We start from the raw sequence: 24,870 nt of genomic DNA, 5'->3' as shown, positions 1-24,870 counted from the left end.
GGGTTGGGTTACATCCCTGCTTTTATGCAGGAGCACTGATATGATATTCAGGTACATTTTCATATTTGCATAAATTGCAGCTCTTCTATGCAAGAACATAGCAAAAACATGCCTGACAAATGTGTCCTCCCCCCGGGCATCAGAGTGAAGAGGAATTCCTGAACAGATGAAGTCGGATCCAATAGAACAGGTTTCCCGTCAGGTCTGGGAAAGTATGACTCATGCTTTTTGCCAGCTCTAGGTTTTGCATCAGCAGACATTCTGACATGTAAAGCTGCCTGTCTTGGGTTGCGTCCTACTGACTTCAACAAAAACTGTCTTTGTGCTTTGACACTCTCCAGTCTAGAAACCCTTCTAAATACAATTGTCGCACTATTGTTTCTTTTCTGTTTTCTTCTACACCTATACTTTAAAAGGGCAGTCAGATTGTCATTAAAATCTGATGAAAGCCTGGCTGTGGCCACTTGAGCCTATTTTTGGACTCCTTTGCTCAAAGCCAGATATAGAATTGATTTACAATTTGTATGTTTTTGGAGCTGGAATTTTGAAGCCACATGCAAAGATATTAGGATTTGAGCCACACCTTTACATAAATTCATATTAAAACTGACAGTGCTATAGGTGCTATCTCTGACAGATTTTTTGAATGGCCAGGGAGTTAGGACTGTGCCTCCATGTTCTTTTTTCCTGTTTTCTCACTGTATTGTTATGAGCAAATTGTTAAATAATTCCATTCTTCTCCCCAAGAGCATTTTTGAAAGTGTGTTTGAATTCCCCACTATAGAGACCTAGACTCTACCAATATTTTCTGTACTGACGGTTGTAATTATGGCACAGGGACCTACTTAAACAGAACTTTGCTTGCCAAACAAATATAAACACAAAATTGCTTTAAGTTGCTAATTATGTTTTTCTGCTGTGGATATTGGCTTTATAGCCCAGCAACTTGGCTACTATTTCAGTTATAAAAGACCCTCTACAGGCTCTCAAACACCTCTTCAAGTAAAAATTCTTATGGAGTTCACTGATTCTTAACTGGGGTAAGGAAGCTTCTCCCTCAATAAGATATTACCTTTATAAAATGAAAAGAGCAGCATATTTTCATATTTGAAATACCAAAGTGAAACCAAACAATCTTTTGGCTGGAAGGAGACCCCGAACCCATTTCACAGCATCGATGCCATCTTCCCATTTCTCTCTTCAAGCCAAGACTGTGCACAGAGAGTTTGTGCTCAGTGTATGCTCCACTGATTCCATAGATCTTGTTCAGAGCAAACATTGGAAGCACGCCGTCGGGCTTCTATAAAATACCCTTTGGCCTGGTAGGTAGGTATGTAGGTGTGAGTTCACAGAAGCAGGAAAGTAAACAGATGGCAGGCTAGCTACCCTGGGCTTCACACGCCCGATGACAAGCAGCACAAAGTAATTGCAGCTTATCCCCTGCCACCTCCCAGGGCACTATGCACAGGCCCCGACCCAGGCAGTGGCCATCATCTGGGTCCTTCAGCCCAGGTAGCCATGGGCAGCGCAGTAGGAAGTTTCTGGGAGCAGAAACCTTCCCAGGTGCTTTCCTATGCTTTCTGGCACCTGTTTCAGTTGAGACAGAGCCCCTTGTGGGCCCTTCACAATCATCTTTAGTCAGAATTGGGGCTATTTCAGCTTCCTAATTTAAAACATATTTTTACAAGTTTTATATTTACTTCTTCACCTTTTTTTTTTAAACAAATTTTCATTATAATTGTTCAAGTATATATACACAATGTTTTTTTATTTTTTTAAATCAGACAATACTGAAAAAAAAAAGAAAAGCTTTAATTGTTATCCATGGGTCTACTCTCAGAGGCAACTATTTTTATATAATTTTTTTTCTAGTTGTAGGTTTTTGATAATTACCTCCATACTGTAAATAATATTCTTGTATGTCATTTTGCTTACCAACTTTAGGGAAAATATATATATATAAACAAGATGAGGAACTTTCCCATTCCCAATTTATATTTGCTATATTATTTTGGATTCTTTTATTGGTTATATTTTTAGGCTTAAATTCTTTTTTAAGTTTTCATTTCCTGTTGTATGGACTTTAGACATTATCTCTGGATCCTTTACTTTGTAAAATGAGGCTTTGGTTAAACTAATAGTATACTGTGGTGTTAAAATTTTTACATTTTGAATTATAAAGTTATTCATGTGTATTCTATATGTTAATTCTAAACATTAAATATCAACAAACTCTTTTATGGTACATTTGAAGCTTTCTTAACCAACTTCTAGTTCTCTCACTGGCCAGAATGATCAGGACTCAATTTCTTCTAGAAAGCATTTTGATATAATAAATACCATGTCAGGCTGAGTTCTCATGATAGCAGACTATACACTACTATTTCTGCTCCCATAAATTAACTGAATGCTAACGAAGAAGCAGTTATTTTTATTCCAAAACTTGTTTATTCAGGTTGGGCTTGTTATTCAATTGTGTAATTTAATTAAGTATTACATATACGGATGAAAAATAAATACTAAAAGAATTGTTTCTATGAAAACTGAATTAAATGCTAAGACTCAATAAAGGTAAGTTATTTTTTTAATGGTGATGAATTACAAAGTGGAGGAACAACTATGAAAGACTGAAAACAGTGGTAATAGTCTAGAAGGATTCTTCTCTTAAACCGCTTCACAAATACTTAAACTTTTTATTCTACTTTAAACAAGTTGAGTTGAATACACTCTGAATTGTGGGTGTTTCTGATGTAAGAAAGATAACACAAAACTATAATGAGGGGACCCATATTCAAAGGAAAGAACTGTATAGCAAAGGATTGGTAAAATCAATATTTTAGGTCAAAATAAAGCATTCACGGTAAAATAAAATATTTAAGTTTAGATGGGGGGCATTTTTCCCCTTTAACTGGCTTTTTCAATTAACTGGTGCCACCCCCAATAGCTAACAATGTTATCAACTTTTAATATTAGAGTACAGTGATTCAGAGTAGACTTCAGCAGGTTACTTCACCTTTCTGTCCTTAAGTTTCCTCATCTGTTAAATGGTATTAATCATAGGATTTATTAATGATCAATGAATTAGCACATGCTTATCACATCATTGGCACTTGTTTGGCATTCAAAAGTGCAGCTATTATCATTGGTGTTACAACATTGTAATTTTGTAAAAATTAGTTATCTATTGAGCCATGAAGTCTAATAGGACCCTGGAAAAAGGAACCAGAGTTTTATATTGTTAATCTTGGGCCATTTGCAGGGTTTAGTTTCTTGCACCTAAAGTCTTCAGTTATATGCCATAAGTTATTAAAATATCTTATCATATTTTAATTGGTTGTATACTTGACCATTACTTTCTTTTATGACATTTTGTGTTTCTTAGACTACTTTATATTTTCTATCATAAAATATGTAGGATATTTGGTAAACAAAAAGAAGCATATTTATTCACTATATTATTAAATATACCCAGTTTCTAGATCATTCATTTGGTCAAGAAAGTGGGAACTCACTTTCTTCTTTATAGTATTTTCCCAGGAGTTCCTGATCACATCCATAAATATTCTTACACAGAGTGATGTCCTGGGACCCTATATCACTTGCACTTGGAAGTTAGGTACACTGTCTATTCGTTTTCTTAATAAATAAGTTAATTTCCTCTTTCTCTAATTCTTTTTCATTTAGCTAGAGTACATCTTTAAGTAAAATTTTCAGAAATGTACATGGGGCCCTTGCAGGTATGGCTCAGTTGATTGAGCATCATCCCATGCACTGAAAGGTTGCTAGTTTGATTCCTGATCAGGTCACATGCTCATGTTGCAGGCTCAATCCCCGATCCTCCATCAGGGTGTGTGCATGAGGCAGTCAATCCATGTTTCTCTCTCTCCCTCTTAAAAAAAAAAAAAAAAAAAAAAAAAAAAAAAGGGAAAGGAAAGGAAAACAAATATATTTTAAAATGAAATGGACATAGGATATAAATATTGAGTCCTTTTTCTGAAAATGCTTTTATTTTGCCCTCATTTGTATGGATGGGTTGGCTAAGCATACATTCTATAATAAAAGTAATCTTCTTTTGGAATTTCAAAGGTATTGTTCCATGGTCTTTTTGCATGATAGAATTGCTTAAAAGAAGTCTGCAGGCAGCTTGCTTCTAGATCTTTTATCGTTTTCTCTCTACCCTTGGGTTTTGAAATTTCTTAGCAATGTGTTTGAGTACATGCCCTTTTTCATTCATCTTGCTCAGCATTTCCTGGGATATTCGATTAAAAACCTTATGACTTTCACTCTGGGAAAATGTTATTTTTATGAGAATTTTTTTGCAGAGGACCTCCTGGGTTAATCCTCTGTCTCCTAGCTTCTCTACTGCTTTTTGTCTCTTTGCTATATAGGCTTAGTATCTTAGGAAGCAATAGTTAACCTCAGAATACTTAATCTTTTGTTCCCTTCTGTTATTTCTCATACTTTTCCCCCCCTTTACATGATCCTTTCACCATCATTCCATACTCTTCCTCTCATCTAAGTATGGAGTTTGAACATTGAGGGAAAAAAAATAGTTCATCATTGGGTTTACTCAGTTCATTCACTTATAATTCCACCTTCCCAAGGGACCAAGTTGCCTAAGTCTGGGATGCTATAATAAACTACCATGGGCTGGGTGGCCTGTAACAACAGGAATTTATTCCTTTCTGATCTGGGGGCTGTGAATTTCAAGATCCAGATACAGGCAGATCTGGCCCACTTCCTCAAAGAAAGTGCCTTCTCTCCGTGTTCTCACTTGACTAAAAGGATGATGGAACTCTCTTGGGCCTCCTGTGTAAGGGAAGGAATCTCATTCATGGGGCCTGTATGCTCATGACCTAATAATATCCCAAAGGCCCTTCTCCTAATGCCATCACAATAGTAGTATATAATTAATAGGGTATAACACTCAGATGAATTTTTTTTAGGAAACAGAAACAATCTGTCTATAGCACAAACTGTTCCTAGACGCTTTTAGGGGAATTTTGAGGCTAAAGTTCAGGTGGGCCTCTCTCTTATTTCAGTGCCCATGTTAAATGAGTGGTTCTTTTCTTAAGTTCATGAGTGTAACATTCAGAAGTCAGTGACCAACACTAGTCAGAAGGGATTTTCAGCAAAGTCCACTTACTTCTTCTAAGACTTTAAATAATGACTGGATATAATTACCCACATTGACTTCTCAGTTCACTAATGGTTGTGGTCTCTCCTTAAATATTCAAAGATTTGAGGAGAAATTGAGTTATTCTCTATCTTAGAACGGGGTCAAACTCCTTACTCAGAACCTGGTCATTGTTTCTTCCCCTTAAGATAATCTACATCCATATCTTAAACCTAACTCAGTAAATAGTAATGACATTGAATTGCAATGTTTTCTTTCTCACTTTGGGGACAATAAGATAAGGGTTCCCTTGTAGTCTTTAACAAATTATAAACCAGCAACCATCCAGAAATTCCCAAGACAGTACTCAAGTCATGAAGATAATCAAACACTTTATGCTTTCATCCCATTTCCTTGTATATTTTATGTTATCTATGGAAGTGGATGTTTTAAGCTTTGATGTAACTTGTTTTCCAGGTGACACATAGCAGTTCATATGGACACAGTAGAAAAAAGCATTGTGACATCATGGCAAATGGCAAAGGTGCTCCCTAGACTTAATTTGCAGGATTATCCAAGGGTCTTCTAATATAGACTCCCAGGGTCAACACAGTGGGGATAAGTATGTGACTGTTTCTTTTTATATTGTGTAACTGAAATATCTCCCTCAATATCATTTGGGGGCTGGGCAAGGCTACTTTAACATCTGGATCATTAGCCTTTACTTGACAAGGGATAGGAAGGACACCTGTCATTTCACTTTTGTTTTCCTATGAGTCCTTCATGGAAGATATGGTGGATAACAATATCCCACATAAAATGACCCACTTCCTTAGCTTTGGCATCTTTCTGCTGAGCCTACCTATTGCGTTAGTCATCCCTTTGATTCGCACTTTCTGTTCTTGCTCTCTCTCTCCTCTGATGCCGCTCCTGTTTTCCTTGCCTTGGCTGCCTGTTCCTCTCTGCTCTGTAGGTCCCTGCTTGATCTACCATAGCGATCAGCTTCTGTTTCTTCTACCTCGGCAAGTGTGAGAATCCAGCCGTATTGTTGCTGTTTGGAGTCTTCGTTGGTCTTGACTCCGATGCTCACATTCTTGGTCATTAGGGAAACACTTCCTATCTCAAGCCCAGCTTGTATAGAGAGTGTCTCATGGTGGTGCTGCTTGCTTCCCTATTGATACAGGATGCTGAGAAAAGTGAGAGAAGCTCTGTGTATCTTCAGGAGAGTGCATTTCCATCCAGGGTCAAGAGACCTGGAGAATGTTAGTAAAACATTAACTGTAGCCCCCATTTTCCACTTCAGTCTCCAGGACATCCCATGGGGTGTGCCACAGACATTCCTCTTCACTCAGCATTCAGGTCGCAGCCTGCCTGTGCTGGGATCATCTCCAGTTCCTCTTGTGCACTTTTGGGAGGTGATGAGCCTATTTCATGACCAACTTCCATAAAATGAAGCCAACTACTTGGTTTACCAGAAAGGCAAAAAAGTAGAGCAAAGTCAGGGGTGGTGGGGCAGGGAGAAGGGAGTGGGGAGTTATTGTTTAGTGGGTATTGAATTTCAGGGTGGGGTGATGAAAATTTCCTGGAAATTGGGTAGTGAGGTTGTTTGCACAGCAAGGCAAATGAAAATGTCACTGAACTGTACCCTGAAAAAAAATGGTTAAAATGGTAATGATTATGTTATGTAGATTTTTACCACAATTTTAAAGAAACACCTACCCAGTTTAAAGAGAAGTGAGGATTGCAGAAATGTCTTAGGGAAGCACATCAGAGGCTGCTCCTAGTTGCACCTCTGTTTACCTCCCATCATGAAGCGTCTCTGTGACTTGAAGGGCAGGCCTCAGGAGAACACTATTAAGAAGAATATTCCTTATGATTTCCATTTGTGTTGAGTAATTTGCATTAAAATCTTAAGTATTTTTTTTTTATGAGGAATGCTTTTTAGAACGATTGTTGCATTCCTGGGTCATAAACTGGTATTCTTAGTCATTATGATGACAAATAAATGCCAATTTTTATGCGCGACTACTGATGAAAATTGGAGAATGAAAGAAACCATCCTCATTTCAGCAGCATTGAGTATTTACTGAAAGAAAGTTGACTTAAAAACATACAATTTGTAGAAAATTGACAGGTAAATACAAAGATATAAGAATCCATGCTTTTAACTAGTTGCCAATCATCTTAGCCTGATTGTGCTTTTAGCACAGGAAGGTGTATGATTTGAGGGTACCTTAGTTTTCAGGTATAGAAATTCAAGCCAGTAAGAGGTTATATGTTGGGAAAAAAGTCTGTGATTTTAGTTTTGGACCAGGGTTTGCACCAGAAAGAGAGACCAAGAAATAGGGAAGAGTTTGAGTCGGGAGTAGACTTGAAGCAACCTTGCCACCTGGAACATTCGCAGGAGAAGTACTTGTAGGGTCAGCGTTGGCCAAAAGACATGACTGACTGGAGACATCATCTGGCTGGAAGGCGTCTCCTGAAAATGTAGTTTGTCTGGCACACTCCACCCCCAATTACATAATGTCTTCATCAAGGCAGCTCAGTGCAATGCGTTGTGAAGTTAGGTCAACAGATAATGACTCTCTCCGGAGCCCATGCTACTTTCAGTATACTGCACTGCCTCTGTGGAGCCATCAATGTTCAGAGGAGCATGAGATATTGTGTCATTTTTTTAATCACGAGGAAAAGGTAATCCTAATGCCCTCTCTATACACACTTAAAAACATGACTTCTTTGGCAGTTTCTTTCTCAGAAGCACATTTTTTTTTAAGTGGGTTTAAAAAAGGTTAGAATTTTATCATTCAGCAAACACTGAGTGCCTCCTGCATGCTAGACATTACACTAAGTTTCAGCAGATATTTTAGATATACAATTTCTCTCAATGCCAGAATATGTGATTAGAAGGGCCCTTTCATCTCATCCCATTTCGTTTTATATTAGGAAACTCAGGCCGAGATATGAGTTTCGGTTCCCTGAGCTTATGCAGGTGACTACAGGTAGGGCCCAGAATACAAAACAACTCATTCTTCAGCAAATCCACCTGGGTCCCAGTGGAAACAGGCAGCACGGTCAAACTGGGCAATTTGAGGAGAGTTTAATACAGGAACTTCTTATAAAGGCATGGTCAGGATTCAGGGAAACCAGCGAGGGGCAGGACAGTACTCCAGGGCTAGCAGCAACAAGGAGCCATTGCCACCCTTAGGCCTGAAAGAACCCAGGAGAAGAGCTGTGGCTTTCAATAGATGGACCTACGTAACATGGCGACCTAGCAGAAGGAAAGCTGGAGGAGTAGATACTGTACCTCCATTCTCTTCCCGCCCTCTAATAGCCCTCTCAGGCCTCCTATTGGCTGAACCCAACAGAAGTCAAAGGCAAGGGAGCCCCTTGATATAGTCCATGTGGGTCATTCTCCAAGGACCAGAGCAGAGTGCCGAGAGGGGGAGAGTGGATTTGCAGTGCTAAATGGAAATGTACAACACACAGCTCCCTACCAGAAGACTTTGTAAGCATCCAGTCTCCAAATGTTAGGACATGGTTTTAGGGTTAATTGGATATTGGAAGATCTTTGGCTCTCTTATAAGGATATCGCATACGAAGGCTGAGTTTTTAGTATAGGATTTTTAAACTTTCTCATTTGAAAGAGACAATATTGTTTTAGAATCATAGAATTCTAGTAACTGAGATGCCTAGAATCTAAGCTTTCATTGGCCCACTGCCCCCTGCAGCTCACTGGGGTGCACCAGGACTTGAGGTATTTCTTGTAAGAATTATTTAGAAACTCTAGGGAGTGTCTCATGTGTGCTTGTGTTTTAATATTCACCTGATATTATGTTCATTGACTTGAGAGAAAGAAACATCCATGTGAGAGAGAAACATTGTTTGGTTGCCTCCTAAACCCACCCAACCAGAGTTCGAACATGCAACCTAAGCATTTACCCTGACTAGAATCAAACCCTCAACCCTTTGGTGTAAGGGAGGACACTGCAACCACTGAACCACCCAGCCAGGGCTCACATGTGTTTAAAAACACGTCTGTGCTCAGACTCTGGGTAATTTCCTCACATATCCAGGCTCTCACCTAGTTGTTGTGCTATGCAAAACAATCCCATCATTTTTAACTCCCTTCATGCCAATAGAAGCCTGGGACTCCTCTGCCCATAACTATATAGGCACAGGTAGCCGTGAGCTCCTGCATGGAACGGCTCTCAGGCCCTACGTGTAAGGGTCAAGGTTGTGCCTGAGGAAGAACCAAGGAGGAAATCTGCTAATTCTGGGGTCCAAAGCAGTAACAGACTTCCAAATACTGCACTGAGCCCCATGCAAGTGGACAGATATCAAGTGCAAGGCTACCTCGAGCTTTCTAATCAAGCAACCCACATGCCCTCTGGACGGAGAAGTAAGAGATAGGAAAACTCACCAGAAGCATTTGGAGAAAAGTCACTCTTCACGGGAACCAGGAATGGGAAGAAGCAGCCCACCCTAACATCACACATTTATTTCTTCATGATATCATTCTAAAGCTCGTTCATTAATGTAGTTGTCAACAACCTTTTGATCGTGTTTTACCAGGTAGATGAGAAATGTAAACACTAATTGGATCAAAGCAAGACCACATCAGCCTAGGAAATGGCTGGGGCTGACAGAGTTTGGAAAGGGGTCCTGAGGGAGGCGGGAGTTATTGAGTCAATGCAGCAGCCACAGCTTCAAAAGGAGTTCAAGCCTCACAATGAAAGCTCTGCGGCAGGCTTTTATACATATGCAAGTGCATCTAGTTTTCAAAAGAGCCCAGCAAGGAAGGAGGAACCTCTCCCCTTATTTTTAGAGGTGATAAATGGCCCAGGAGAAGCGTGGGCAGCCCAAAATCTTGTAGGAGGCATTAGAGCTGGACACCAGGTCTCCAGTTGGCAACGCTCCCCCTCCAGCTCGTTTCCCCGTGCGCACACACACTGAGGAGTGTTGCTGAACTCTGGCCTGAACCCAGTCCCCGCATGTTCATGTTTCCAGTTTTGTTCCGTGGTGTTCTTTTCTGGCAGAGACTGCCCCTGGCCTGAAACCTTGCACATAAGATTTTCTGTTATTTTGCAAGAATCCCGGTGCTCCTGAATGCTTCCATCCGCTTTGCACAGGCCATGATGCCATGCCAGAAAACATTGCTGATTTCACAAGCACAGGGAAGCTGCAGTGGGTGGTAAAATATTTTTTAAGTGGATACTTTCCAATTAAATAATTTCAGTAGGGAGTGAGTGCAAAGAGAGTGGAAATACAATAGGAAAGCTGGTGGTAATTCCTGAGCCTTCCTGTTATGCAGACCGTAGGAGCTCGGGTACAGGGGGATTGGGAAGTCAGGGTTTACGGGCTCCAGAGCTAACACCCAGCTCTTACTGTCTGCAGCTCCAGCCACAGTTGTGCCTCCACAGACCCTGCCAGCCCCATCTGGTGGAGGCAGAGGGGGTGAAGCCAGTGTGAAGAGGAGCTGGTTACACTGATGAGGCTGCACTTTGCAAATAGAAGGTGCAATGGAACGTGTTCTCTTCCTGCTAATTTTAGGCCAGTTGCTCAGTTCACACAGGTAGAGTCGTCTGGGCAGCCTTCTGAGGAAGGGATCTGAGGGACGGTGTGACACAGTCCTGTTAAAGATGCTCCTCCCCATCTGTAATCACAGCAAAAGGCAGCGGATGCCTTTTGCCGGGTTCTGCGTTCTAATTCATTCTCCTGGTCTAAGGGGCTTCTTAACGTTAAGGCGGTAGAATGCTGTTTATCTGGCTCAGTACCTTAATAACTGCATGGCCCCTGCGGGCCCACGTTAGTGCTCCCTTAATCCTTACAGTTGGCACCACGAACGAATGCTAAGAGAGCCTCCTGCATGCTACCTGAATGCAAAGCAAGAATGGTTCCTAAAACATAGCCTCCAGTTGGATAGTGCCCATTGACTTGTGGTTGTTAATAGGAATCATTATAATGGATTTCGCCTTGGCTGTAGGCCTTGCTGTGAACTCAAGGTCATTCAGCAGTTTCATAAGAACCACAGAATGTAAGAGCCACGTCCAGGCCCTTATGACATCTGAGGAAGAGCATAGAGAGGTAGTCACTTATCCAAGGACATAAAATATAAAGGGTGGCAAAGCTGGTCCTAGAGCCCTTAGACCATGTGAGCTCTTTCCTGGGGCCTACAGGTACAGTTGAGCAAGTCGTGTCATGTGCCACATGGGTGAACATTCACAGGAGCCCTAGCTTCCTCTCCTCCTTGTGAGGTCTCTTGACCACATGGCCAAATGGCCCCGTTTGGTCTTTATATAAGAGAAGTGGTTGTAAGTAGGACTTGGCCCACTCTCTTTTATAGGCAGTCTTCTCTGAACCCACCTCCGTGGGTTGTGAATAGCCTTACAGGGTTATTTTTTAGGGCAAGGTCTAGTTTTATTTACTTTGTATCCCTGGGTTAGTCTTTAGCAAATATCAGGTTCTCCATAGGAGCTCCTGCTTCTGTCCTTAATATTTAGCTCAATAAGCACCTATCAGGCACCTGATTTTGCTCATTGCCATCTCCCTTCATAAAGCTTCAGAAGGCCTCAGTATTTATTGACCAAGGTGACCACTTTGTGAAAGTAGAAATAAGTCTGGATACGAAGTGGGCTGAATGCTGAGACATCTCATGAAAAAACAAAACAAACAAACCAACAAAACCCCAAAACTTACATTTATTGAGTGCCAGTACCTTTCTAAGCACTCAATACAACCCTAAGAGGTAACTACTATTATCCCGATGTTGCCATGAGAAACCAAATATGGAGACCTTAGGTTGCACAACAGAGGTTGGCTGCAGACCTCCATTGTGTGATTCTATATAGACCCTGTGTTCTGAACTGCTGGGCTGTGGTGCCTACAGTGTAATTAAAGAGCAAACTCTTCCCGTGACTGCGTGGCTCAGACAATTTAAGTTCAGTCTTTTAAACACCGAAGCATCTCATTTTAGCCTAAAAAAAATCTATTACATGTTTTATATACAAAATACCTCAGGGTCCCCATTCAGGAGTCACCCTCTGGACTGTTGAAGTATATATGGAACGGAGTTCCCCTTCAGGGGCTAACTCCAGAATGCTGTGATTTTTAATGCAACAATTGTATTATTATTATTATTATTATTATTATTATTATTATTATTTTGTGTTTTTTAAATTGCAAAGTAATACATGTTTATTTTATTAAGCTTAAAAAAATACAGAAAATAAAGTATTCAAATGGAGGCCTCATGGCCACATGGAAGAGATGGCTGATGAGGGAATCAGCTCCCTAAGGTTTCTCCTCATTGCAATGTTTCCACATTGGCTCACCTAACATCTCCTGAGAGCTTTCTGTTCGCGCCTGTTTCTTCTATCAAATCATGTCACCACTTCCCCTACAATGCACCATGTGACATCCTCACGTGGCTGATGGTCTTAACTGGATTTCCCAGGGTTACCTTTATTAGGTCCCCAAGACACAAGGGTTTTAGGATTAGGAAAGCATCTTGTGTTGTGAGCCACAATATAAATATATTTACTTGATCCAGTTTACACAGTGTTATTCATAGACCATCTGCAGCTGATTGATCTGAAATCGGACATGGCTTGTTAAAAATGGAGGTTAAGGGTCCTCACCCCAGACCTATTAAATAATACTATCTAAGACTAAAGTCAGACACCCTGACCAAAACATGCTTTGCTTTTTATTTTTTCATTAGGAAACTGTCCAACATAAAGAAAATAATGTAATAGACTCTACATACTCATTACTCAGTTTCAAAAATTATTAACCCATCGTCAACCTTGCTTCACCTACATTTTGAAGCAAAAACTAGACATGTTATCATTTGAATGTTTCCATATGTATGTACACAACATAACCACTGGGTTTGAGGACCCATGTTATTCTCTTTGTGATTACGGATTTATACATTTTATTTTGAATCACTTAATGAGTGGAATGGGTCTCGGGACAGTATATAAATATATATGCAGATGTTCCATTATAATCGCATGTCCCTTAAGCATTTGATATACATATTTGCACCTATATTTACTTAGTAACATCAAGTTGAAGTATCTGTAATCTCCTCCTGCTAACAATATAGTTCATTTCATTTGCTTTTACATCCTTCTTCTTTCTTCTCCCATGTATGTTGAAATTGTTGGAATGGAAGTGAGTGGATGGTAGTCATTCCTTTGCTTTTTTAAGTCTTTTTTTTTTTTCTCTCTAACAGTTACATTAAACTTCATAATCTCATCACTAGAATTTTTTACGTTTCATGTAATTTTTACTGTTTGCTTTGCTTATAATTAATTCTTGTGATCATAGTATGTAAATATATCTCGTGTAGTATGCTCTTTCCTTCTTGAGCTCTCTATTCTGACATGCATTTTTATTTGTTTGGAGAATTTCCTTAGGTTTTATGCAGGAGAGAGTGCATGAATAGTGTGTCTTCTGAGTCATTGATGGCTGAAAATGCCTTTCCTTTCTTCCTGTGATTGTGGCCATGGAATTCTAGGGCTACAATCTTCTTGCTCTGGATCATAGCTACTTATATTTCATTGACTAGAGCAAGTCAGGGATCCAAGACCAACATTGGGGCCTTGGGGTTCATCCTCCTCCCTCGGAGGAAGGGGTGCTGTGGTGGGGAAGAGTGACTATTGGGTGGATGGGAGTACAGCTGACCCTACTGCCTTCCTGAGCACCCCTCCTCGAGCCATCCTGGTGGTCTCCCGTGGGGGGTTGCATCAGGTCAGTGCCGGATTATTAAGGAAGGGTTTTTCCTTCCACTTGGATTACAAAATGTATTATGGGATTTCACTGTGGTGTGAAACCTGTTTTGTGTTCAGATTTGATTAGAAGGAGTGGGGGTTGATTGCTGTGACAGCCTGATTAGCTGGGATGGGGCCTCCCTCCCTGTGCTTCCACCACTACCACCTGCCATAGAAGTTACACCAACACATTTTCACTTCTGTGTGAGCTGGCAGGCCCAGGGGGAGTCTGTGGCCTAACCATGCTCCCTTACACCTGTCTGGGCTCTATGGTGGGTGATATCTAGTGCCTTTACATTGCCTCACTGACTACCTACTCCTCATCCCTGTCCTTGTTGCTCTGCATCTGAGGTTTTTTTTGTTTGTCTGTTTGTTTACTTCTGTTTTTTAGAGAGAAAGGAGAGAGAGAGAGAGAGAGAGAGAGAGAGAGAGAGAGAGAGAGAGAGAGAGAGAGAGAGAGAGATATCAAGGATAATCCCAGGCATCTGTTCCAAATAGGAATTGAACTATGACCTCCTAGTTCATAGGTTGATGCTCACTCAACCACTGTGCCATACCGGCTGGGACTGCCTCTGTTTTATAATTTTTATTTTTCCCATTTATTTTTCCTTTGTTTTCATTTGCCTTTGTTCAGCATGCAGCACTAATTGGCTTTTCCTTTAAAAACTATTACAGAAATTCCTCAGTGTTACTGGTTCACGGATGGATTGATGGTACCCAATTACCATTAATTACATAATTTGCTTATCTCATTTCCATGGGACTGAAAAACAGAAAAGAAGCAAAGATTTGAGCTCATCACCCATGTTGAAGTTGGAGCCCCAGAGTTTTCAAACAGAGATGTAATATTGTTTCACTATTAGGGCAAAGATTGATTAGGAGTCATAGAGGAGATACAGTAGATCCATTACCAGCGCTGGCAGCTGGCACTCTGTCAAGAGGAATTTTTCATGAAGAAATGGTTTCATCATTTTATAACAATGATCGGGTGCCTTTTATAACCATGATCGGGTGCCTACTGAAAAGCACAAGGGTGCCAGGAGGTCAGTGTGACTCAGGAGGTAAGTGGTTTGCAGGAAGGGTTCATTTTTATGCCTAAGCAGATTGCACGCATCATGGATTGCTCATGTGCTGTGGCTAGTTAAAATCGTGAATATTGCCCGGCCACTATGGCTCAATGATTGAGCATCAATCTATGAACCATGAGGTCACAGCACCCAATCAGGATACACACCTGGGTTTCGGGCTCCATTCCCAGTGGGGGACATGCGGGAGGCAGCCAATCATTGAAAATCATCACTGATGTTTCTATTTCTCCCCCCTCCCCTGAAATCAGTTTAAAAATATTGTGAGTATTAAATAATCAATTCCTAGTTTTCTTCTTTACTACTGTATCTCCAAAGCCTTGCATAGCACCTGGCATGTATGGTGATTGAGAAAACGTTGACTAACACAGTATGAATATTACTGATGGGCAGTAAAGTCATAAACCAGGCGAGTCCTTGTAGCTCAGTAAGGGCAGTAGGGGTGTCCTTTAAAGGAAGGGGTTATAGCCACCACAGTGCCAGGGCTGACTCAGGTTGACACCTCAGCCTCCTTGGCTCCACCAGAAGGTGGGGCGGAAGCGTGGAGGGGTTGGGCTTTGTTCTGAGAGTTAAAAGCTCAGCCACTAGATCCTACACTGTCATGGGCCCTAGCTGAGGCCACGGTGCCACAGTCTATGTGGCAGATGCTGCTGTTCCCCTACCATATCCCCTCCCCCTCCTTTTCCCCCTCCCCCTCGCCCCCTGAGCACATGCCCCCTGACCTCCAGAGGCCAGCCTTTGTGTTTATTTGAATGTGGGATTTTTCTGGCCACTGCGTCTTTTTGCCACCCGTGCTGCAGGTTGGAAATGTCCCCTGAGAACTTCCCTCAAGTCAGTGACTGAAGGGAGCCAATGCTATAAATGGCCCAAGTCCCTGGCCCCTGGTATGGGGAGACTCCCGGCAGGTGGAGCCCCCTCAGCAGGCTGGCCCTCCAGTCCCCCATTGTGGTAACTGGCTTGATAAAGCCCCCTGTACTCCAGGCATCCCTCCCTGGATCACGGCCCTTCTCCCGGCCCTGTGTCACCTTCATCTCAGCACACCGCTTGCCCTCGAATACGTGTCTCAGGTTTGCTACTTGGGAAATCCAAATGGGGAGCACCGTTCCCGGTCCTGGGCACCCTGACTGCTGGGATGTGGGTATTCCTGAGGCTTCAGAGGGTTTGAGCTTCATTTTGCTGAGCCCCTTACAAATTGATATCAAAAATAGGGAAAGAGCACTTTAGTTTTTTTGTTTCATTTTGTTTTAAAAAGTCCTACCTAAACAAGTCACAAGTGGTATACAGCTCTCTGAGATGACAGAGGAATTGTATTTATTTTTTTATTGTTGACACTATTAATGATGTCTTACATTTTTTTCCTTCCTTCCCCCATTTGCCCACCTCTACCCGGCCCCACCACCCCTCCCCTGGCCTTCACCACTCTGTTTTGTGTGTCCATGGGCTGTGCGTAAATGCTCTTTGGCTATTCTCTTCACTGTCTTTTATCCAGTCCACCCTCCCCTTCCCCTCTGAGATGACAGAGTAATTTTTAAGAACAATGAAACCGCCGCGCTCATCCAATATCAGTGATTTGTGTTGCCATGGGAAAGTGTAAATAGTAATGCCGTTATGGTTGACTTGTAGGACCTTTCTAGGCCCCCTGGATATTCCCTGTCTCTTGCTACTGCAGCCTGCTTCTTTTTCTAAGCACGGCCTGCATGTTACTTCCTCAGCTGGCTGCTGAGAGATGGAAGGATGGATGGCAGGGCTGTTCCACCTCCCCTGTGCAGTGGCAGAGGGGGGGTGACAGTCCTGCTGACCTTTAATCTCTGCTTCTTTGCAGATATCTCAGTGAGCCTGCTGACCCTGCTGGTCACCGCCTGTGGCCTCGCCCTCTTTGGCGTGTCTCTCTTCGTGTCTTGGAAACTCTGCTGGGTTCCGTGGCGAGAACGAGGCCTGTTCTCTGGTAGCAAAGACAACCAGGAGCCTCTTAACTACACGGACACAGAGATCAATGAGCAGGAGAACAGTGAGGGCTTTCTAGACTCTCCCAGCCCCTGCCCTGACTCCTCCATGAAGATCAGCCACACCTCCCCGGACATCCCCATCTCCACCCAGACGGGGACCCAGGAGAACTGTGCCCACGGCGTCCGCGTGAAGCGCCAAGTCACAGAGCCCACCTCGTCGACTCGGTCAGTAACGTCTCCTTTCTTTATTTCCTTTTCTTTTTCTTTTTCTTTTTTTACAGAGAGGAAGGGAGAAGGATGGAGAGCTAGAAACATCGATGAGAGAGGAACATCGACCAGCTGCCTCCTGCACACCCCCCACCAGGGATGTGCCCGCAACCAATGTACATGCCCTTGATCGGAATCGAACCTGGGATCCTTCAGTCTACAGACCGATGCTCTATCCACTGAGCCAAACGGGTTTCGGCATCTCTCCTTCCGTTCTGAATGCAAAGCAGGGACCCTCCACCCGTTCCCCTCTCTTGGCAGCTGTGACATTGAGTCACCACGGAGCCTGTGACCTTTCACATGTTCATTCACTGTCATGGACGTGAATAAGGGGATTTGGTGCTGCTCAGTGTATTGCACTGAGGTTCCTGAGCTCTGCGCAGTCTCTGCTTGGTCCACAATAGCATTTAGTTAGCGTGATGAAGACTTACTCTATCAGGTACCATCTAAGAACTTCACCTGCACTCTCATTATGGCTCACAACGTTGTGTGAAATGGATCCTATCACTATTTTCATTTCACAGAAGAAACTTAATTCAAGCAGATGAAGTCACCAAGTTAGTTATTGGTAAGCACTAGGTCAGGGTTTGAACCGGGTTCAGTCACCATCAGAGCCTGAGTGTTTACCACTCCCAGTGCCGTGGCGTTTCTTCCCTTGCCTCGGACCCAGCCTAGCTGGCACACACTGGCTCTCTGCACTCCGGACTGGCCAGAGATCTTGGACCATTTCCAGCCTCTGCAACAATGCCCAGGCCTCGAGCCCCTCTCTGTATGGCTGGATACACTGTGCCCTTTGGCAGTGGAGGAATGATATAATGCAGTCACAAAAGCAAGGGTCTGCGGCCAGTGAACCGGCTTTACCTAGACATGTGGTATTGGACACATGAATCTCCGTGTTTCCGTTTCCTCTTCTGTAAGAGAGGAGGCATGACAGCAGGTGTAGAGGTGGTTTTAAGAATGACACAATAGCGTGGACATCATGTGCTTTACTAGGCCGATACCTGTAAAAACTCCAAACAGTGAGCTGCCCTTCTGCTCTCAGGGCCGCTGTTAACAGCATCATCGTCCTGGAGGCAGGCCTCTCCCAAGACTCAGCTGTTGCATAAAGGTGGCCTTGAGGTCAAACAGCCAATTCTGAATCTTTGGATATAAAAATTCACTTTCCATAAGAGACTCTAGGAAAAGAGACTTGGGAAACAGCTTTAAAAAGAGAGAGAGAGAGAGAGAGAGAGAGAGAGAGAGAGAGAGAGAGAGAGAGAGAGAGACAGAGAGAGACAGAGAGAGAGAGAGAATATTTGCTTGAGCAATAGCCAGAGGAAAAGCGTGTGCTGCTATTTAGAAAGTAGGACCACAATTGGGAGGGGATTTTTAAAAAAATCTTTTTTTATTTGTTCTCTAGAAACAGCAATAAGATTTTACCCTTTTAAATGTTAATCGAGTATATCCTGGAAGCTTGGCTCACTCGCATTAAGTAGGACGGAATATGACAGTTTGTAATTTAATTTTTTCAGAAACCCACTTTAGCATCATTTCCAATTCTGAGTCAAAGAGCTAAACCTAAGCCGTTTCTCTGCGAGGAAAGGGGTGGTTGTTTGCCTTTTGGTTTAGAAGAAATCCTCGGATTCCATCACTAGGATTTCTCTTCAGATTTAACACTTAAATATAACTGGAGTTCTTCGCTGGTGCTATGGGGTCATGCAGCAGTGCAGACTCGTAACAGATTCTCAGTATTCTAATAACGGGTCAGTCAGAGGGGGTTTCCATTGAAACTGTCTCCAATTTGCATATTAATTGTTCTGATCTGGGTCCCCTGGACACAGGGTGATGTGCTGGGTTTTTATTAGAGTGTAGATCTGAGGACTCTGCCATTATTCTGATGAATTGATAGCAACCACATCACTCTGATTACCACAGTATTTATTCTAGAAAAGTGTGTAAGCTCTGCATATAAAAAAGAGATTGTATTTAAAAGTAAAAACTATAGATATCTTTGCCACTGATTTAAACTATAGATATCTTCACATTAGCTAGAAGGAAAAAAAATAAGTAAAAAGAGAAGAGAGAAGGAATTATTCCTGTAAAATATATTTTACATTTAGATTGATTTTCGTTTTGGAGTCATGCAATTAAATTACTTTTTCTGATATCCAAAACAAGCTTGGTTCTGTCTGAACTACTACCAGAAAACTAAACTCTTTCCATCTGCATATGACCTAGTACTGATAATGTGCATCATTATGCATTTAAAATACTTTCTAAATTACTACTGCACTCCTTTTGTGGGTTTTGTCTGGAAATACACACCTTTGCTAATGGTATTACCGTAAGAATGGTGTATGGTTTTGTAATTCTCTAGGAATTGTGTTATCTTATAACACACACAGTGACAAAATGGGGGGAAATAGTGAAATGTCCTTCATGCTCCAAAACATTTTCAGTATCTTGTTTTTAAGTCACATTTTTGGAACCCAGTTTGGGAGGGGAAGGTACTCTTTGCTGAGATGACTCTAAGTAGTCTGCTCTGCTAGTTACTATTTCTTCTCCCTTCTTTCTCCGATGTTCTTTACCTTCTCACTGCTGCATTTCTTTTCTTGCTGCTTCCTTCCTGCGGCTGTTATTACTTGTCCCAAAATTCCCAGGACATCTCCTTGGCCTAGACTGGAGGTTAAGGGCATTGCAGTTGGCATGGCTTCTGCCACATCATTTCCATCAGAAACTCACCTCTCCTGCCGGCACACACACCACCACCACCACCACCATCACCACCACCACCACCCTCACCCTCCAGCCTCTTCAGCTTGGATCTATGTGGCTTCCACCAATGCCTTTGGAATGTTCTGACGATAAGTTTTGTTTCATCTTCCAAGAATATTTCTGGTCAAGATGACTTTCTCTTGTTCTTCCAAGATCAAACACCTTAGTATTCTCTTTCTAGTTAGCACCATTACTATTAGAAACCTCCAAAATTATTCTTGTGTGTTTGTGTGTGTGTGTGTGTGTGTGTGTGTGTGTGTTTTAAGTATATTTTAATGATTTTTTTACAGAGAGGAAGGGAGAGGAATAGAGAGCTAGAAACATCGATGAGAGAGAAACATTGACCAGCTCTCTCCTGCACACCCCTCACTGGGGATGTGCCCGCAACCAAGGTACATGCCCTTGACCGGAATAAAACCCAGGACCCTTCAGTCCGCAGGCCGATGCTCTATCCACTGAGCCAAACCAGTTTCGGCCCAAAATTATTCTTAATTCTTTTTAATTTGGGTGAAATCTATCTTATATAATGAAATCTCTCTAATGTCCTGGGAATGTGGGGGAATATGGGTGGAGTTCCTCCCCTCTCTCCCCCCTGAATTCCCAAGACATTTTAAAGGTCTATATTAAAAATATATGAAAACCCTGGATCCTCCAAACAGAAGGAACCTCGGCAGGCTGTCTACTCCCATCTCTGACTTATGTCCCATGATGCAAGTCCAGTGTGTTTTCTAATCCTTCTCAAGTTTTCTATGTCATCTATGATGCGTGTTTCTAGAATAAACGTAAGGATATCATGGACATAATCATTTCTGATGATTAAATCCCAGCAGAGCAAAATATACATTTACATCTAGTTCCAGGTTCTCATGGAGAGGTCTGAGGTCCGTTTTTTGAAGCTGTCAGTTTATGAAAAACTGAAGCAAGCACTAAACAAGTACTTCAAATAAAATGGTTCTTTTAAATGTTCCTATCTAACTGATGCTCCCATTACAAAATAGTCTAGCTGAATAGAATTGTGCTACTCACAGGTAATTGTATGTCATCCTGGTTCACCACTTTCTGGAGTTTTATAAAAATTTCAGTTGCCACACCACGAACTCCTTATCAAGCCTGCGAAGGCTCTGTGCCATGCTTCTGTCCGCTGTCAGCCTCCCCTCTCGTCCGGCCACCACGTGGCACAGCCCAGAGGGCACCGTCGACGTGGCCTCCGTAGGAGGTTTGCGTGAAAAAGCGCATCACACTCGAGCTTCTCTCTTAGCGCCCTCCGTGTCTCCAGCCCTTTCCTGCCTCCAGGCCTTCACACAGGCTGTTTCCTCAGCCTGAAATGCGTTTCCTTTTCCTTTGCCATGCCTGGCTCCTTTACTGCCTTCATTGCCACCTAAAATGTCACCTCCTCCGAAAGGCCTCCCTGATCACTCTGTCTGAAGCATGTGTTCTTTCCTCCACTCCCTCCCGCTCTTCATTCTCTCACACGTTGCCTCGCCTTCACTTCTTCACAGGATTGAGCTCCGTTTTAAATTGAACGATTGTTTATTGCCTGCATCCCCTCTAGACTATGAGTTCTGTGAGCTCTAAGACCACCCACCTACCTTATTTCTCCCTAACTATGTAACCCCTCACGTGGTGTCTGGCACATAGCAGACTTTTTCGTGAATGACTGACAACACATTCGTCAATGTCAGGCCACTTCTCTGTGTTCCCACTGAGAGGACTGGCAAAGAGCCAAAAGTATAAACTGGGGGGGGGGCAGAATGGTGTGAGGCTGGAGTATCAGGTCTCACGTTCATTAAGAGCCTTACATTCAGACTCCCGTCCTCATCTCTGAAGGAAGCAATTCCTACACCCACTGAAATATAATACACTGACCAAACTGAAAGAAGACAGTTGTCATACTTTAAGTTTAAATCATCCTATTTTTTTTTTTTTGCCACCTAAGTGGTGCCACAAGGATGAAATGCTGTAATTATTGTGTGAGTAGCACAATTCTATTAAGCTAGACTGTTTTGTGCTGAGAGCATTGGTTAGATAGAAGTATTTAAAACTAGTTTTTGAATTACTCTTTTAGTTACTCCTTCAGATTTTAATATACTGACATCTTCAAAAATGGAAGTTTACATAGAGCTCTCTCAACTAGATGTAAATGTGTATTTTCTGTACTGGGATTTCATTATAGGAAACTGTTGTGCCTGTGGTGTTCCTATATTTACTTTAGAGGTATGCATTATGTATCTGCTAGGTGAAAAGTTCTACATTAAAAAATATATAGCTCTGACCTCAAAAGCCCACAGACTAGGTAATTGGGGACATACTACGGCTAATGTCAGGAATGAGGGACATAGCTCATCTTAGTCATGGGGAGAGGAGGTACAATATTTGAGGGTGACATCAAGGTTTTAAACCTGTTTTACTTGGGAGGAAGTAGGAAGAATCTGTTTTATTGTACCTAACTATACTTGACCACACACCTCCACTGGCCAAAGCTTGATGCCTACTTCTTCATCATCTCACTCCCTCTAGAAGCCTGTGAATCCCCTTACAAGAACGCCCCGGATTCCCCATCTTGCCCTGTAGTCAGGTAACTGCGTCTCTCCTGTCTGCCACTCGCCTTCCTCAGTGTCTGCCTGTGGATCAGGACAACCCAACTCTCTCCTCCCCGTCACCAGGGGAGTTTCAAGAAGGGAAATAGAGCCGAGTCTCCACTGTTTTCAAACCTCCCTTTCTTGACTTGAGCTTCGTAAAGAAACCCATGATGGTTCTGAAATAACAATTTGCTTCTCTCTTCCCTCTCCTTGGACCCTGAAGCCTTGTCAACACGGATGCACCAGAACTAGGGAAAAGATCGACCAAGTTTCACCTCTGAGATGGGGGCCCCGAGAGGAAGGAGGATAGAAGAGCATACCTTTGTCCGTGGCTGCTGCACAAGGGGAATCCAGCGATGGGAGGGATGCTAGTGGTCTGAGTTCAGATGTTAGGTGCAAGCTGCTGGGGCAGAAGAGCTGGAGACCTGATCTTGCTGGAGAGTTGGGGACCAAGAGGGACACACAGTTAATTTTCCTGTTGAGGTCTAGAGTGTCAGCCTGAAGGCGGATAAGGATGAGGCCAGGCCGGCTCAGCTCAAGTTCCATCTCCTCCGTGATAGTTTTCCAAGCCAGAGGCATTTCCCCTCCTCTGTCTGCTTCTCTAACCTCCAGTCGTGGATTTTTAAATCCCCCTCTGCCCTGATTTATAGTTAATCACCCGCCTCTTTATCCCACCTACCCTACCTGACACCTTGCTTTGCCCATTCACATTTGTTGAATGGCAGTAATGTTCTCTTTCTTAAGGTCAAGTGTAGGAAGCTGGCCTTTGAGGTGATGGTTCCAGGACTGAGACTTCAGTGGTCTCACCATGGGTCGCTGGGCATGGTTCATTTGAATCTGAGGAAAGGAGGGGAGGAAAAGCCATTTGCATCCGGGCACCTTTGCTCCTGATCTTTGGCTGCAGCTGAACCCCAGGCTGAGATCCCTGCAGGCTTGGAAGCGTGTTTTTGAGCTGGTGAGGGGAAGTCTGCTTCCTAGATTGTGTTAGTCATCTTTGAGATTAGGCTTTCTTCAGGCCCAACCACGAGTCTCCAAGCTCGGTCTTGGAAAGCCACATACAGGAAGTTCTCATCCTGGCCTCTTTCAGACAGGAAACTGGCCTCTAATGGGAAGTGGACCAAGCTGAGAGTTTCAACTCCAGGGCCAGCTTTCTAAGACAGCGTTAGGGTGTAATGTAGGTACAGCATTCCTTATCACACCCATCCTTGGGGCTCACCTCCTCTCCTTCCGTTCATTGTATTATATACATTAAGCCCTGAGAACACCAGAATGCTGGATTCTCCAGGCCTGCTCAGTGGACACCTGCCTCGGAGGCATCCCTCCTTATCACATTCTCAGTGTCACTCAGCAGTGTTCAAATTCTAGAGCCATGGCGGGCGGGGCAAGGCCTCTAGTTTCCTGCACTCAGGTACCACCTCCACAGACCATTTCAGGATTCCTCGTCTGGGTGCCCAGGCCACAACACTCTGTTCTTCCTCTGTCTTGCTTTTGACTTGCTTATCCTCCCAACTCCATTTGAATAACCCAGGAGAGCCATGGAATATTGATTTTCCATTTCCTTTCCCTCTCTTCTCCTCCGTGTCCCTGGGGCAGGCTCCCTGCCCCACTTTCTCATTTCTCAGTGCAGAGAACTGCAGAGAGTTCGCAGGGAGGTGATGAGTTACCTTGGTTCTCTGGCTGCCCTGAGCATCTCTAGCCCATGCCTCCAACTCTGGGAATCGCTGACTCTCTCCTGAAGGAAATTGAAAGCGACTGAAAGAGAACCCCAGGGACTGGGAACTGTCCTGGCCTGTTACAGTCCCTGCTCTCTGCTTTAAGCCACTGCCTTACAGTGGGTCCCACTGTTTTCCCCAGAGTAAGTGTGATTCTGAGGGGGGCAGAGGGGGACCGTGGAGAATGAAACTCGTAAAGCATTTGGGTGGATAACAGTATTCATACCTGTGCGCAATTTTTTAAAAGGAATCTTCAGCTGGGTTGGAGTTTGGACTGGAGGCATCCTAATTGCTTTCTGAGGGGGCGTTTTGGTCTTTGAAATACAAATCTCTCCCTAATGCCCTCCCCAGTGTACTCCCTCTACCCCCTGGCTGGGAACAACAGAACATGTAGGACTTACTTCTCTTCAGATTTCATGTCTTAAGAAAATGTACAAGGAAAACAGAGTATGTTCCATTGCTAAGCAGCCAAATTCATGTAATTTTAAATTAAAATTCAATGCACATGGCTGGCTTCGTCCTGCAGATAAGGGTTAAGACAAAATGTTCCTGTGATAAATCTGAAGCCAGTCTTTCCAAAATATTGAAGGCAAGTTGTGATGCACAGAGAGGCTGCTCAGAGCATCACGGGGGA

General features: G+C 43.0%; 1 protein-coding gene across 1 annotated transcript in view; it reads left to right on the top strand.

The window, feature by feature from the left end:
• Window positions 1-24,870, top strand: part of SYT9 (synaptotagmin 9) — a 151,310-nt gene that overhangs the window by 29,226 nt on the left and 97,214 nt on the right. Inside the window, exon 2 of the mRNA XM_036427650.2 lies at window positions 16,801-17,149. Coding sequence (XP_036283543.1) covers window positions 16,801-17,149 — 349 coding nt within the window. The remainder of the gene's footprint in view (window positions 1-16,800; window positions 17,150-24,870) is intronic.

The sequence above is a fragment of the Pipistrellus kuhlii genome, unplaced genomic scaffold (assembly GCF_014108245.1).
Source record: "Pipistrellus kuhlii isolate mPipKuh1 unplaced genomic scaffold, mPipKuh1.p scaffold_m20_p_9, whole genome shotgun sequence".
NCBI classification, from domain to species: domain Eukaryota; kingdom Metazoa; phylum Chordata; class Mammalia; order Chiroptera; family Vespertilionidae; genus Pipistrellus; species Pipistrellus kuhlii.
Note: the sequence above shows the minus strand (reverse complement) of the source record. Positions and strands in the feature narration are given on the sequence as shown.